Source organism: Juglans regia, chromosome 1, assembly GCF_001411555.2.
Source record: "Juglans regia cultivar Chandler chromosome 1, Walnut 2.0, whole genome shotgun sequence".
Lineage (NCBI taxonomy): Eukaryota > Viridiplantae > Streptophyta > Magnoliopsida > Fagales > Juglandaceae > Juglans > Juglans regia.
The window spans coordinates 2,276,678-2,290,741 of record NC_049901.1 but is presented as its reverse complement, the minus strand read 5'-3'; the positions used below and the strand labels follow the sequence as shown (position 1 = coordinate 2,290,741).

Below are 14,064 nucleotides of genomic sequence, written 5' to 3'. Positions count from 1 at the left end.
CATTTCTAGTGCTTAATTACTTGATGGTTACATTTTTTAGTGAATGAATGTCCTTCAACGGAAATATGATCCACGAGATTTTAATAAAGTTAATTATTCCAATTGATCTTCGTGCAAGCTACGTAATCACCCACTAATGACTAGACAAAATGGTAGGATATATGGTAATTAACGAGACATATAGTCTCTCTTTGCATCAGCATTTTAGCACCAGTTTGTGATCTGAGAGCCTCTAATCTCATCTAAGTAGGCATGAAATTAATTGAAGCAGCAGTACCTTCGTTTGAAACTAGGAGCTCAGGTAACACTAGGCCATCTAAGCCATAATTAACCTAGAGAAAAGACGCCTCCTGCCTTTGGCTCGTGTTAGCTTGTGGTGGTTGGAAGTTGCAGGAAAATAAGAACCTAACCATTATAGAATTCTTGACAGCAAAGGTGAAAACATGTCACTGTAAATTTTGTCTCTCCTTTATCTCAATTCACTCGAGGTACAAAATCATTCCCCTGTCCACGAAAATGGAAGAAGCCCCATCTTTTATCATGGAAAGGGCAGGAAAAATCATCAGGTTGTCGATCCATACCTTTCTCAAAGAGTTTCAGTACTTCACCACCACCCCAGTTCTTCTTATGCTACCTTTCTCGGCCTCCGTTCTCCTATCACTGGCCGTTTTCCCGTCTTCTTCTTCCCCGCCTTTTTCGATAATTCATGCTCACCTCAAATCGCTTCTCCATGCTGCTGGAATTTCTCTCTCTTGGTTATTGGTTTCGCTTTTCAATCTGAATCTTTCACAAACCATTTGTAACTATCTTCTATGTCTCCCTTTGATACTCTCCTCCTTTGTGATCGCGAAAGCCTCTATAATTCAAGCTCTGAATGGCCATAGACGATCTCTTCCACTACCCTTTTCGTCTTTCAGATCGCTTTACAAGCCTCTCCTAATAACCCACCTGTGCAATTTGATCCTCAACATCACCATCAATATGGCTGCCATGAATACAATCAGAACTTTTGTGTTCTTATCCAACAATCCTATTTTTTTAATGGTTACCAGAACTGTTTTCTACATCATACTTGCCAACATGATGGTTGTAGGCAACTTGGCTTTGGTTGTGGCTGGGATGGAGAATTGCATCGGCATCTTGGCCATTCGTAAGGCTTTTTTGCTTAGAAGGGGAACAAATTCAATGGCTCTTTTGTTGGCTCTGCCTCTGAATTGTGGTCTAGCTGCTATTGAGGCCTTGTTCCGCTTCCGGGTTGTAAGAGCTTATTACCTTTACGAAAGGCTCACTGCATCTATGGCCTTGGAGGGGCTTTTTGTTGCTTACTTGTATTCACTCCTGCTTGTCCTTGAAACAATTGCTTGTTGCTTGTTTTTCAAGACCTGTACATCAATTTTTTGGACAGATGAAATAGATGGATACTACGATATCGAGCTTCCCAAAGAAGAAGACGAGCACCCCCTTGCAAAGTTAAGAACTTCAGAAGAACTTCCATGAATTGCTTCCGCAGTACTGCCAACTAGACTAGCCTAAACTCTTGTACTCACAAATGAAATGCAGAGTCCTGTGTATTAAAACGGACGGATCTAGTTACAGAAAGAACACGTCCGTTAGTTCAGCTAGGAGATTAAAAACAAGTATGTCACTCATTTAATCTCCATTTGTTGTTATTTATTTATTCTAGAGGCAGCTCTTTTATGGACTCCAATTTCTTTTTTTTGCTGTTCCAACGGAGTAAAAGTAATTGCAAGAGCAAAAATGGCAAGAATACCATAATTTGTATGATATTTCATGTAAGATGAACATGTAAATTGTAATGAATGATAAAGAGTTGCATGCACCATTTTCTGGGGGGTTTTGTTGGGACTTTTGTGGGCGCGTGTTTTTTTTTGGGGGGTTTGTTTTCAATTCAATTAGAGCAGATTCAGTTTATGGCTACAGATGCTTATGCCAATTCTTTGGAGTACAGTCATCGAAACGCTAACTTTTTCCCCGAATTAGCACTTGGCAGAAACTGATCGATGGAGTTAAAAGCTTGGCTTGAGCCTTGAGCCTTGAGCCATATCTGGCGGTGCTAAGAAAGCAAACCATCTCCAGAGGTCAGACTCTTTGCTTGATGTCAACGTTGATACAACCATGTAAAACCAATACTCAAGAAGTTTTCAACAGCACCCTCCAATATGTCACAGGCATTTACCGCCCAACTTATCATGACATGAAGTGATTGAAGTGACCATGGACACAGCCTCAGTGCAGAACCATAAACTATATCCGCTCGCATGCCAATGCATTGTTTGTAGGGAATGGGATGAATCGGATGATTAATACTTACATTTGTGTATGCTGAAACATTGCTCGATCAAGAACAAGTGGCCCCGGCTCTGATGGGTTGTCAGCTGAACATCAAAACCCCCTCACAAGCTTTCTCCTTTTTGGGTACACAAAGTCGCAAGCACTTCTGCGGTTATACTTACCAAAGGAAGAAGTCTGAGTTATGGGCTTGGATAAGGGCTGACTCGACCAAGCCTGATTTTGAGCTGGACCCTAATATGGCTCTTGGCGTTTGATCATGATTCAGTTCACCCAAAAAAAATCATCAAATGGATTAGTCTCAGAAGTTTTCTTCGTTACTCTGTAATGAATAAACAAAGTACAAAAATATTAGAAATTGACGAATTCATGAATTCTCTTTCTTTATGTTTGGATGAATCATGTGTTTATTGTTATAGGTCCAAATAAAATTCACACCCCCTATACCGACTCTCAATATTTACACAGAATTTGGATGGCAGCAACAATCATGGGAGCCAAGTTTGGGGGGGGAGATTTCACTTTATTTGGTGGAAGGTATGATGTTAAATGATTGCTAAGTAGTAGTACTAGCTACATGCATTAATTCACTTTTTAAGAGAATTATTTAAAAGAGAAAAATATATATTCAAACTCCAAACAGACAAGTTTCGTACAAACTTTTTATAAAAAAAATAGATCTCATTATAAGAAAATGTGATTTTTTTTTTTTTTTTTTAATATGGGTTTCACATTTTTACAAAAGCCTTGTATATTTAGGACCTGTAACTAAAATTACTCTTAAAAAAATCGTAAAGCTTCCCAGTTTTCACTTAAAAAACAAACTTGTATTTGTTTGTTTTATGGTTTGCTGGAAAGCTCCTCTCAAACATGTACAGTACATGTGTGCTGCTGCCATGCATTTTCCAACATCGAACAAGCCATTGGCATTGAGCCTGAAATCACTGTTTTTAAACTCGCTTAAAACACATATATAGCTGTTTTATGAATCAAATTGTCATGTCAACCGTATGAATGGGTATGTCTTGCATACCGATTAACAAGTAGAAACACTTAAATGTGGTGATTGAAATAAATGGTAATACAAAGATGTAAACACCAAAGGTATGTGGTGATTGTAATAAGCTATTTGAAACTGTATTATGGGGATCTCTTAGCGCATTGTCCCTATTATAATCTTAGCATCATGCTAATCCTAGATCCACTTTCTTCTCGAGGATTCAATAATTCATCTTAATTAAATAAAATAGAGTATATGTGTGCCCACGTGCTTGAATGTGCTTTTCCATGTTTACAGATCGAATTTCACTCTTCAACTTGAGAGTTGAGAACTATTAAGCAGTCTCAAATTCAACGAAACAATATATTAGTTGAATGTCATATGTACATATCCTGGTTTTAGTCAAGCATAAGAATAATTAAGTTATGTCCTAATATGGCTTTAATGTATTTGAACATTATCACGAGTTGTTTTAAGGAGACCAAAAGGAGGTAAATGGGCCCCCAGTCCCAACGTCAAAATTCTCACACCAAAAATATATTCTTCCCTTCTCCATTCCCCACGCAATATTCCAACTGAATTGCCCTTTGGGTGTTTTGGCCCTTTGGGTGATGAAAAAGTGGCACAAGTATCATGGGTTTGATTCCGAAAATTTAGGCTTTATCCCCTTGTAAATGAGACTTTAACTATTTATCATATTTATCTACTTAAACCATATAACAGCATTTTTGTTGGAAAAGGGGAAAAAACCCCTAATTTACATTTTTTTTTAATCGATCATCGCTTGGGTTAATTATAAAAATAAAGGACCCTTTGGGTAATTTGATTTTTTTTTTTTTTAAATTATCATCATTCATTTATCAGAAAAATTTACAACCATAACCGAATATATTTTGGGATAACTACATATTGAGTAATGAGCACCAAGAGTTTGACAGAATGCCAAGGAGAAATATTCTCTTAGTATTGAAGAGGAAAAGTATTCTAACTTCTACTACACTAAGGCAGCGCGTACAGGAAGGAATATATAGAGAAAACAGAAAACAACAGAACCCTTATGATTGGGACACGTCACACAATTAGTTACAATGCAAATCTTCTTGAATCTTCTTCTTGCTTCTGGAAGCCTTTGGTAATTCCACTGCCTTAATATCCCCCCGCGAGCCAAGCATCACTGGAACAATGGTGAGGCTTGATCGAAGCTGTGTAAACCGAGGTGCTGAGAGAGGTTTAGTCATGATGTCTGCGATCTGATCTTTGCTGGAAATGAAAGAAACTTGTAAAGTTTTGGCTGCAACTCGTTCCCGAACAAAGTGATAATCTAACTCCACGTGTTTTGTTCTTGAATGCATAACTGGATTAAGTGAAAGGTATGTAGCTCCGAGATTATCACACCAAAGAATTGGTGGAGCTGAGAGCCGAATACCAAGTTCTTGCAATAGTGACTGCAACCAAATAACTTCACAAGCAGTATTAGCAACAGATTTATACTCGGCTTCCGTGGAAGACCGAGCAACAGTAGGTTGTTTTTTTGAACCCCAAGAGATTAAATGACTACCAAAGTAAATACAAAAACCTCCTGTGGAGCGACGATCATCTGGACACCCGGCCCAGTCGGCATCAGAGAAGGCATCAAGTTTATATGATGAAGATGAGGAAAAACAAAGACCAAAAGTGCGGGTATGATTCAAGTAACGAAGAATGCGCTTGACTGCCTTCTAGTGGGGAAGACGAGGACTATGCATGTACTGACAAACACGATTAACAGCAAATGAGATATCTGGTCTAGTAAAAGCTAGATATTGAAGACTCCCTACAACACTTATGTACCATTGAGGGTCATCAAAAAGAGGACCATCTAAGGCTGTTAATTTTTCAGTAACAGACATAGGCGTATTTACTGGTTTAGATTCATGCATGTGAGTCCGTATCAGCAAATCATGAATATATTTGGATTGAGACAGACATAAACCAGATTGTGTGCGGGACACTTCTATACCAAGGAAAAAAATTGAGGAACCCTAAATCTTTAACAGGAAAAAATTGCTTCAAGGAAGAAATAAAATCAGCAATAAGAGTGGAACTTGAACCAGTCACCAATATGTCATCAACATATATCAGAAGATATAAACAGTCAGAAGCAGTACGCATAATAAAAAGGGATGAATCCGAAGTAGAACACGTAAAACCAAGATGAAGCAGCTTGTCACTTAATTAGGCAAACCAAGCCCTAGGGGCCTGTTTTAGACCGTATAGAGATTTTTTCAACTTACAGACATGTGCCGGAAAATCAGGATTCACGAAACCAGGAGGTTGCTTCATGTAGACAGCCTCCTCAAGGTCACCATGCAGAAAAGCGTTCTGAACGTCAAGTTGATGCAGCGACCAGTTTGAGGTAACAGCAAGAGAGAGCAAAAGCCGAATAGTAACTGGCTTCACAACCGGACTATAGGTTTCATGATAGTCCAATCCGAGTTGCTGATGAAACCCTTGAGCAACAAGGCGTGCCTTGCGACGCTCAAGAGAACCATCAGCGCGGCGCTTGGACTTGAGAACCCACTTGGAGCCAAGGAGATTATAGGTCGGTGAGGGAGGAATAAGATCCCAAGTTTGATTATGGAGAAGAGCATCAAACTCAGTAGCCATGGCAGCACGCCATTCAACATATTTAGAAACTTCTGAGAACGAGGTTGGTTCTTCAGGAACCGAAAGAGAAGAAGAAGTTTGGGGAATGGTGGATGTGGTAAGGGAACCAGATGGTTGACGAGAAGGCCACGGGATCGTTCCATCAGTGCGACGGCGAGGACACAGAGTATGGGTTTTGGACCTTGTAACCATGGGATGAGTGGAAGAAGAAGGATGTGGATCATGAGAAGAAGAAGAAATATCAGCAGACACGAGTTGTGAAACCGTATTCGGCAAGGAAGATGTGACGGCAGCAGGAGAAAAGGAAGATTGAGACGAAGGGGAAGAATTTGAAGACAAGCTAGCGGCAGACGAGTGTGTAGGAGAGAATGAGATGGAGTTAGGGTTAGATGGGGACGTGGGCTGGGTTATAGGAGACGTGGGTTGGGTTATAGGAGAAGTGGGCCTTGAGACGTGTATGGAGTCAGATGGAAGAAGGCTAGAATTATTTTGAAAGGAGAAGATGAAAGGCCGGCGCTGTTGGGTTACGGGAGGGAGATCAGATTGAGACGCAAAAGGAAAAACAGTCTCATCAAAAATTACATCACGAGAAATATAATTGCGACCGGTGGAAATATGAAGACAAATGTACCCTTTGTGATCTGGACTATAGCCCATGAAAACACAGGGTTTGGATCTATAATCCATTTTATGTTGATTAAAAGGCCTGAGATTGGGCCAACATGCAGACCCAAAAATTTTAAAAAATTTATAATCGGGAAGACGGCCCATTAATACCTCAAAGGGCGATTTATTTTGCAAAAGCGGAGTTGGCATAGAATTAATAAAAAAAGTGGCGGTTTGAAAAGCCTGTGCCCAAAAAGAATGCGGAACCGAGGCATGAGATAAAAGAGATAGTCCGGTTTCAACAATATGACGATGTCGACGTTCCACACTGCCATTTTGTTGATGAGAGTGTGGACATGTGATCCGATGAGTTATACCACAAGACTGAAAAATATTTTTAAGGGGGCGAAATTCGCCACCCCAGTCAGTTTGAACTGAGACTACTGTGGTATTAAAGGTATTACTCACATATCGAAGGAAAGCCAAAATTAAAGGAGTAACATTAGATTTCATTTGCATAGGAAAAAACCAGACATATTTGGAATAATCATCAACTAAAGAAAGATAATAGCGCATGCCATTCATGGAAAGCTCAGGGGCAGGACCCCAAACATCAAGAAATAACAATTCAAATGGGCGAGTGGAGCGGGACGAGGTGGGTGGGTGAGGCAGAACATGAGCCTTGGCGTTGCAACAAGCAGAGCAATTTTTTATTGATGCAGAACTTGTAAACGGAAGATTGAAACGACGAAGAATAAAAGCAGTAGTGCGTGGAGAAGGGTGACCCAATCGGGAATGCCAGAGTTGAGCTGAAGTTCTAACACCAAGAAAAGCACGAGAAGGTGAGGAGGTCACTGCACTAGACTGGAACGCATAGAGGCCATCTTCAACGTGACCCTGAAGGAGCACTTCCCGGGAACGTGAATCCTTCACAAGAAACAAATCAGAGTGAAAGTCAAAGAAAACTTTATTATCATTGCAAAATTGACGTACAGAAAGAAGATTTCTAGAAATTGAGGGAACATGAAGTAAATTATGTAATAGAAAATTGCCAGCTGTGGTCGGTATTTGAGCGGAACCGAGATGATGAATAGGAAGTGATGAGCCATCTCCGATGAAGACTTGGTCAGGTCCCTGATATGGCATCGACTCCAGGTTGAGATTATTAAACTCTGAAGTGAAGTGGTGAGAGGCAGCGGTATCAGGATACCAAGTTGTGGTATTGGGTGATGGAGTAGACAGAGATGTGTTATTGGCTTGAAAAGGTGCAGGAGAAGATGATGGGTATGGAGTGGTAAGCCGATGGTAGCAGGTCAAGGCAGTGTGACCAAATTTCTGACACAATTGGCATTGTGGACGAGTATCAGGAAGTGGAGAAGCAGGATAAGACTGGGGTGAAGTGGGACGTGGAGTGAAAGGACCACGCCCACGACCTCGTCGACCTCCACCGGATGGTGCACGAGAGGATTGAGGAGAAGGAGGATATCGAACCGTATGATGGGCAGCAAGAGAAGTGTTAGCAAGTAAATTCTGGGTTTGATAAGAAATACGGGACTCATGATTTAGGAGGTAACTATAGAGCTGAGCAGAAGAAATAGTATCAGCATGAGTGGTTAGAGAAGTAACCAAAGATTCATACTCAGTGCCTAGACCCGCGAGCAAAGAAATGGAAAATTCTGAGTCGCTGAGAACATGACCAGCAGCAGTTAAGCTAGCGGCAAGAGACTTGGCTCTGTTATAATAATCAGAGACTGATTCAGGACCCTTTCAGAGAGTGGCTAACTGAAATTTTGTGTGGCATACATGAGCGGAAGATCTCGCAGAAAAGAGATTCTGGAGAGTGGTCCATATGTCAGCAGAGGTATGACAATCCAAAACTTGTCCGAGAACTGAATCTGAAAGGGAGGAATTTAGAGTAGAAATAATGAGTTTATCTTGTAAAACCCATTTTTTGTGGTCTGGATTAGGAACATTGTCAATGGAGGAAGGAGGCATCGGTAGGGAACCATCAACATGCCCGTATAATTGATGACCCTGCAAGAAAGGAACAATTTGAGCTTTCCATAGAAGGTACTTATCTATAGTAAGCTTGATTGTAATGAAGTGAGATGCAGTAGTGAGAATATTTGTAGTTTTATCGGATGGAGCCATTGTGGGAGAGAAAAAAAAAAAAAATTTAGAAACGCAGGAAGGGGAAGGACGTGAGTCCTGGTCTGGCTCTTGATACCATATTGAGTAATGAGCACCAAGAGTTTGACAGAATGCCAAGGAGAAATATTCTCTTAGTATTGAAGAGGAAAAGTATTTTAACTTCTACTACACTAAGGCAGCGCGTACAGGAAGGAATATATAGAGAAAACAGAAAACAACAGAACCCTTATGATTGGGACACATCACACAATTAGTTACAATGCAAATCTTCTTGAATCTTCTTCTTTGCTTCTTGAAGTTCTACCAGTATATTATTTCTTTTTGTGATTGATCTAGTCTTTACTATTATTAATATTTTCTATAGACAAACGTCTAAGAGACAACACTATCTGCCTAAACAAAAACTCAACTTCATATTTCATAGAAAGAGATGACTCAATCTCTATAGATAAATGTCTGAGAGATTTTTTTTTTTTTTAATTAACAATAAGGAAACAAAATCCAAAACATGAGTTGGATTATGAACTCAACACATGAGATTTAAATTTGACAATTTTTATCACAACTCGCAAATCGGACATACGAATACAATATAAAACTAGTAATTTATTATCGAGAAATTTGATACGTTTAATTAAAATTATAGGATTAATAATTTAACATATGCAATTTAAATCCTATTTCACATAACAAGGCATCCTTATCTCAATACGATGTTGTAGATGGACCCAACGAGGACGTCGGCTACTTTCACTGATCATACGAAGTCGATTGACATTGACATAAAAACAGGCATGTGAAAGTGAAACAACAATAAAAATTAAGCATTTACAAATATCTATATCCTCATGTTCACGCGTGAGTCTGCGTACGTGTTAAATAATGCATACACATCATGTTGCCGTTGAAGCCTTTGCTACACGTACAGTGACTTAATGTCTAGACCTTCCTTTTGTCCCTAATCATATGTACAAGTTTGTGTTCAATTTTTCAGGGATTTTTTTTTTTTTTTTTTTTTTTTAAAAAAGGAGGAAAATGGAGAAACAAACGCAGGTGTAATCAGCTGCACTCTGCTATTTAGACAAGTTGTCACTGTATTTGGGCCATCTCACGACAACGTGGTAAGTAATGTGGCCCATGTTATCTCTCAAGGGTTGACCCATTTGAAATTTCAATTGGCGTATTTGTTTGTGGCCAACTCACAATATGCTGTGAAAATAATAAATAATAAAAAATAAATAAAAAACTGAAAATCGACTGATATGGGTAATTATTTTGAGAAATATTTAAGTTTAATCTATTTGGAATTTATAGTATATAAAGAGAAAGGATAAATAATTCCTCATGATATTAACGCCCCAATAATCCCACAGGCTTTTGGAATTTTCTCTCTCACTATGTAATTAATATGTATATGTGTGTGTTTGTATATTGGATTGTGGACATACCATCCATCCTTTTTGTGTCCTGACTCCTAATCCCACCAAACTATCTCCCACTACCAACTTGTTTTGAAAGATGTATTATTATAGAGTAATGTTATACATTATACTCTCATCTTATTTTAATAATGAGAAAAAACTTGCAATCAGATGGGTATAAATCCCTTTTTCACATTAGCCAATCACAACATGACACGTAAGACATCCAACAAAAGAGAACTTGCATCTCAAAACATCGATTCCCTCTTTTACTTCATTTCTCCACACGTAAACGTCTCTTTCTCCCTCCCATTCTTTCCCTCTCGTTGCACCAAACTTAGTCATGCACCAAAGAAGCGACTACATCTCCCTCTCCCTTCCTCTCCCATGGAACGCTACCAACCCAAAAAAGAATCTATGAAAAACCTCTCGCTTCCTCAAGTCGACCAACCCAGACGCATCGTCGACTTTGAAGTTGAGTGAAGGTGGGGCTTGTTTTTTCCCTATATTTGCCTTAGAAGTTGTTGTAGTACTGGTTTAGTGGTTTATAAAAAAAAAAAAAAAATTGTTTGGTTCATGTGAAAAACGAAGGAAGAAAATGAAGAATAAAGCTAGGTCCAAGCTCAATCAGTTTTTTAAAAATGAGGCCATCTAAAAAAAGTATTTTTACCCTTAAAAATTTAAAGGTATGGTCACATTTTTTACAAAGTAATTCGGTGAGGATTTGTCTAGAAATAATCTCCCAAATAAATTATGATTGAGTAAAGAAATGAAATTGTCACTCATGGAGAGTGTGTGACTATTTGTTAGTCACGAATTCATATGCTTATTTCACTTCGTATATAACACTTTTTATATGGATTGATTTGTATGCTTTGGTGGTTCTTAATTTGTATTGGGTTAAGACGATTCATAACTTTCTGACTTTTGCTTGCTATATGTCTTAACTAATCTCTTGCCTGCTGGAAACTTGTACATGCCCTCTAACTACTTATATATATAGGCAGGCAGGCTCAAGCCAGTTTTAAGTTTTCGTGAAGAATATTAGTAGCAAAGCATAGTGATGGATGTTGAAGGAAAAGCTTTGAAAGTAGGTGGATCGAGTTCAAGCCCAAGTTCGGCTTCATCTAGGAAGTGCAGAAAGACTTGTTGTTTAGCGATGATCGGCACTACAATTGACATCGTGATATTGATTGTCATATTGGCTTTCACGGTGTTCAAAGCCAAGCGTCCGGTGACCACTTTCGACGACTTGAGCATAAAAAACCTCGACTTTTCCATCAACATTGCCAGGCTTGCCGTGCCCTTGAACGTCGCTTCTTTGGTGCAGGACCAAGTTTGGTGCAGCGAAAGGGAAAGAACGGGAGGGAGAGAGAGACGTTTACGTCTAGAGAAAGAAAGTAGAAGAGGGGATCAGGTGTTTTGAGATGCATGTTCTCTTTTGTTGGATGCCTTACGTGTCGTATTGTGATTGGCCAGTGTGAAAAAAAGATTTATACCCATCCGGCTGTAAGTTTTTCCCTTTAATCATACTAGGTAGTATATGACATATTCACCATTATTAGATGATAAAAAAAGATACAATAAATAATTATTTAATAGTAATAAATGTATCACATCTTATTTAATGGGATAAAAATGAGATGTTAATATGGTGTATAGAAATTTCTATTACTATATTAATTTACACGAAAAGTGTGAAAATTGTGACATGTTAAGTACATTACTCTCTCGCCTATTAATTGAGGTGGAATAAAATTTTAGTACATTGGTTGGTGATTCATCATTAAAGTCAGTTTTCTGTTCTAAGATTACATGGAATTTTTTGGGAGAGAATATATATATTTTTTTCAATTACATAATGAAGAGTGCATGGGGAAATGATAATAATGAATTTGGAATTCCTAAAGTTTTGTCCGACCTAGGATTAAAAAGAACACATAAAATAATTTCATGATATTTATTAATTATTTAAAACAATTCGAGAAATTTAGAATTTATTATTATTTTTATATAAGAAACAGACCTTCATATAAAATGAAATATGAATACATAATTCAGTTATACTATTACATCTAATAAAACTTGAGACATAAGGAAATCGGGACATTGACGCTACTATTATATTGTATCTTCCACTAGCCTAGAATGACAAACCAACAAGCGAGCAGCTTCATTACTTTGTCTTCCAACATGAAGCACCTCGTATGCCTGAAATCTTCATTACAAATGCTGAATTTCCATAACCAAAGGCCGCAAAATAGTGAGATTTTGTTCTCTTGAAATCACAGCTTCAATAATAGATAAAGAGTCACCTTCCATAATTAAATCATGTATACCAAGATGAAGAACCATGTGTAACCCTCTAAGTGCCGCAAATCTCATCCACTTCAAACTCACCCACTTCTCTCCTACTCAATGTAATCAACACTTCATCATTGTCATCCCACAAGATAACCCCAATGCCAGCAGTTGCAAAGTTTTTAAAAATAACCCCATCAAAATTCAATTTAATCGTTCCCAACGGTGGAGGCTTCCAACAAAGTACTCGCTCCTTATGCTTCACTAACTGATTAGCCTTGATGGTAATAAAGATTTCAACATGCCCAATATAATTATCAACAATCTCTTGAATATCAGAGTCATAATTTTCAAAGAACAAGAGATTTCTATACTACCAGATATCCTATGAAATTGTGAGAAAATGAGAAACTATAGAATTAGCTTCCTCCAGTAATATCCTTAACAAAGCTTGAAACTCCAAATTTTCATGCAAGAACTAAAAAATGAAAGGGCATCGAAATTTCCATACCTACCACGAATGTAAGCATCCCCAAATAACATGACTACAACTTTCATCTTGCATCTTACATCGATCACAAGTTGCTATAGGTAGAGTACCTCTTTGCAACAAATTCAATTTGGTGGATAAACTATTAGTACATGCTCTCCATGTAAAATTATTCACTTTATTTGGTAACTTTAAATTCCACAACCTTTGCCAAAAATCAAATGGACTTGTGCATTGGAACATTCAGCTCTATTACAATGTAATGTATTCATTGTAGACATCAAATTAGAAACAAAGTGGTAACACTTTACCGTGGATACCCCACTTTTATTCTCATTCCATACCAATTGATCATCATTTCTCAAAGATGAAGGAATCTTCAAAATCTGAGCAGCAACATATGGAAGAAAAACATTATGGATTAGAACCTCATTCCATGTACAAGAATCCCTCTTAAACAATGCACTAACGGTGGAACTTTCTTGTAAGCTCGAATCAGCATTTGGAAAATAAGAGGACAACTTTGTTGTGAGCCACTTGTCATGCCAAATATTGATAGATTCATCTCATCCTATTTTCCAAATACAACCTTGAGCGAGAAAGTCCTTGGGAGCAAAGATATTTTGCCAAACATAGGATGGACGGTTGCCCAAAGTTGCCTTTTAAAAAATAGAACGAGAAAAATACTTTGCCTTAAAAATTCAGAAAAACAATGATTGAAAGTCATACATAAGCGCCTCCATTTATGTTTTTCTAACAATGATAGATTAAAAATTCCTAAGTTCTTAAAATCCATACCACTTTGAAATTTAGAGGTACACAATTTATTCCAACCCACCCAATCCATCTTCCGCTCCATACCATATTGGCCCCACCAAAATCGAGCAAACTAACTCTTTACAAAATAATTTAGGTAACTGAAAACAACGTATTGTATAAGTTGTAAATTTCTACACAATTGCCTTAATTAGAATTTTCTTACCAATTTGTGAAAATAACTTCTCTTTCCAACCTTGCAGTTTATTTTAAACTTCAGATTCGAATAACAAATTGATTTTAGAATATGCGTTATCCAAAAATATAAAAACAGAAAATACCATTCTTTTATGGGAAATGCTTATCCCATAGATGGTGGCCAT

At 38.0% G+C, this 14,064-nt stretch overlaps 1 protein-coding gene across 2 annotated transcripts; it reads left to right on the top strand.

Moving 5' to 3' along the window:
• The first annotated feature begins 316 nt into the window (after positions 1-316).
• On the top strand, positions 317-2,676 carry LOC109006309. Of its 2 annotated transcripts, XM_018985544.2 has the most exons (3): positions 317-1,637; positions 2,002-2,099; positions 2,190-2,676. In XM_018985544.2, exon 1 carries the CDS (start codon positions 517-519, stop codon positions 1,495-1,497), a length of 981 nt encoding a protein of 326 aa, XP_018841089.1. In that variant the 5' UTR covers positions 317-516; the 3' UTR covers positions 1,498-1,637; positions 2,002-2,099; positions 2,190-2,676. The 2 variants fall into 2 exon arrangements, with proteins under 2 accessions (XP_018841089.1, XP_018841088.1); XM_018985543.2 differs by having other exon boundaries at positions 2,012-2,676.
• The last annotated feature ends 11,388 nt before the right edge of the window (positions 2,677-14,064 follow it).

Excerpts from the sequence above, each read along its gene's own strand:
- LOC109006309 (XM_018985543.2), top strand. The coding sequence starts at position 517 with ATGGAAGAAGCCCCATCTTTTATCATGGAAAGGGCAGGAAAAATCATC.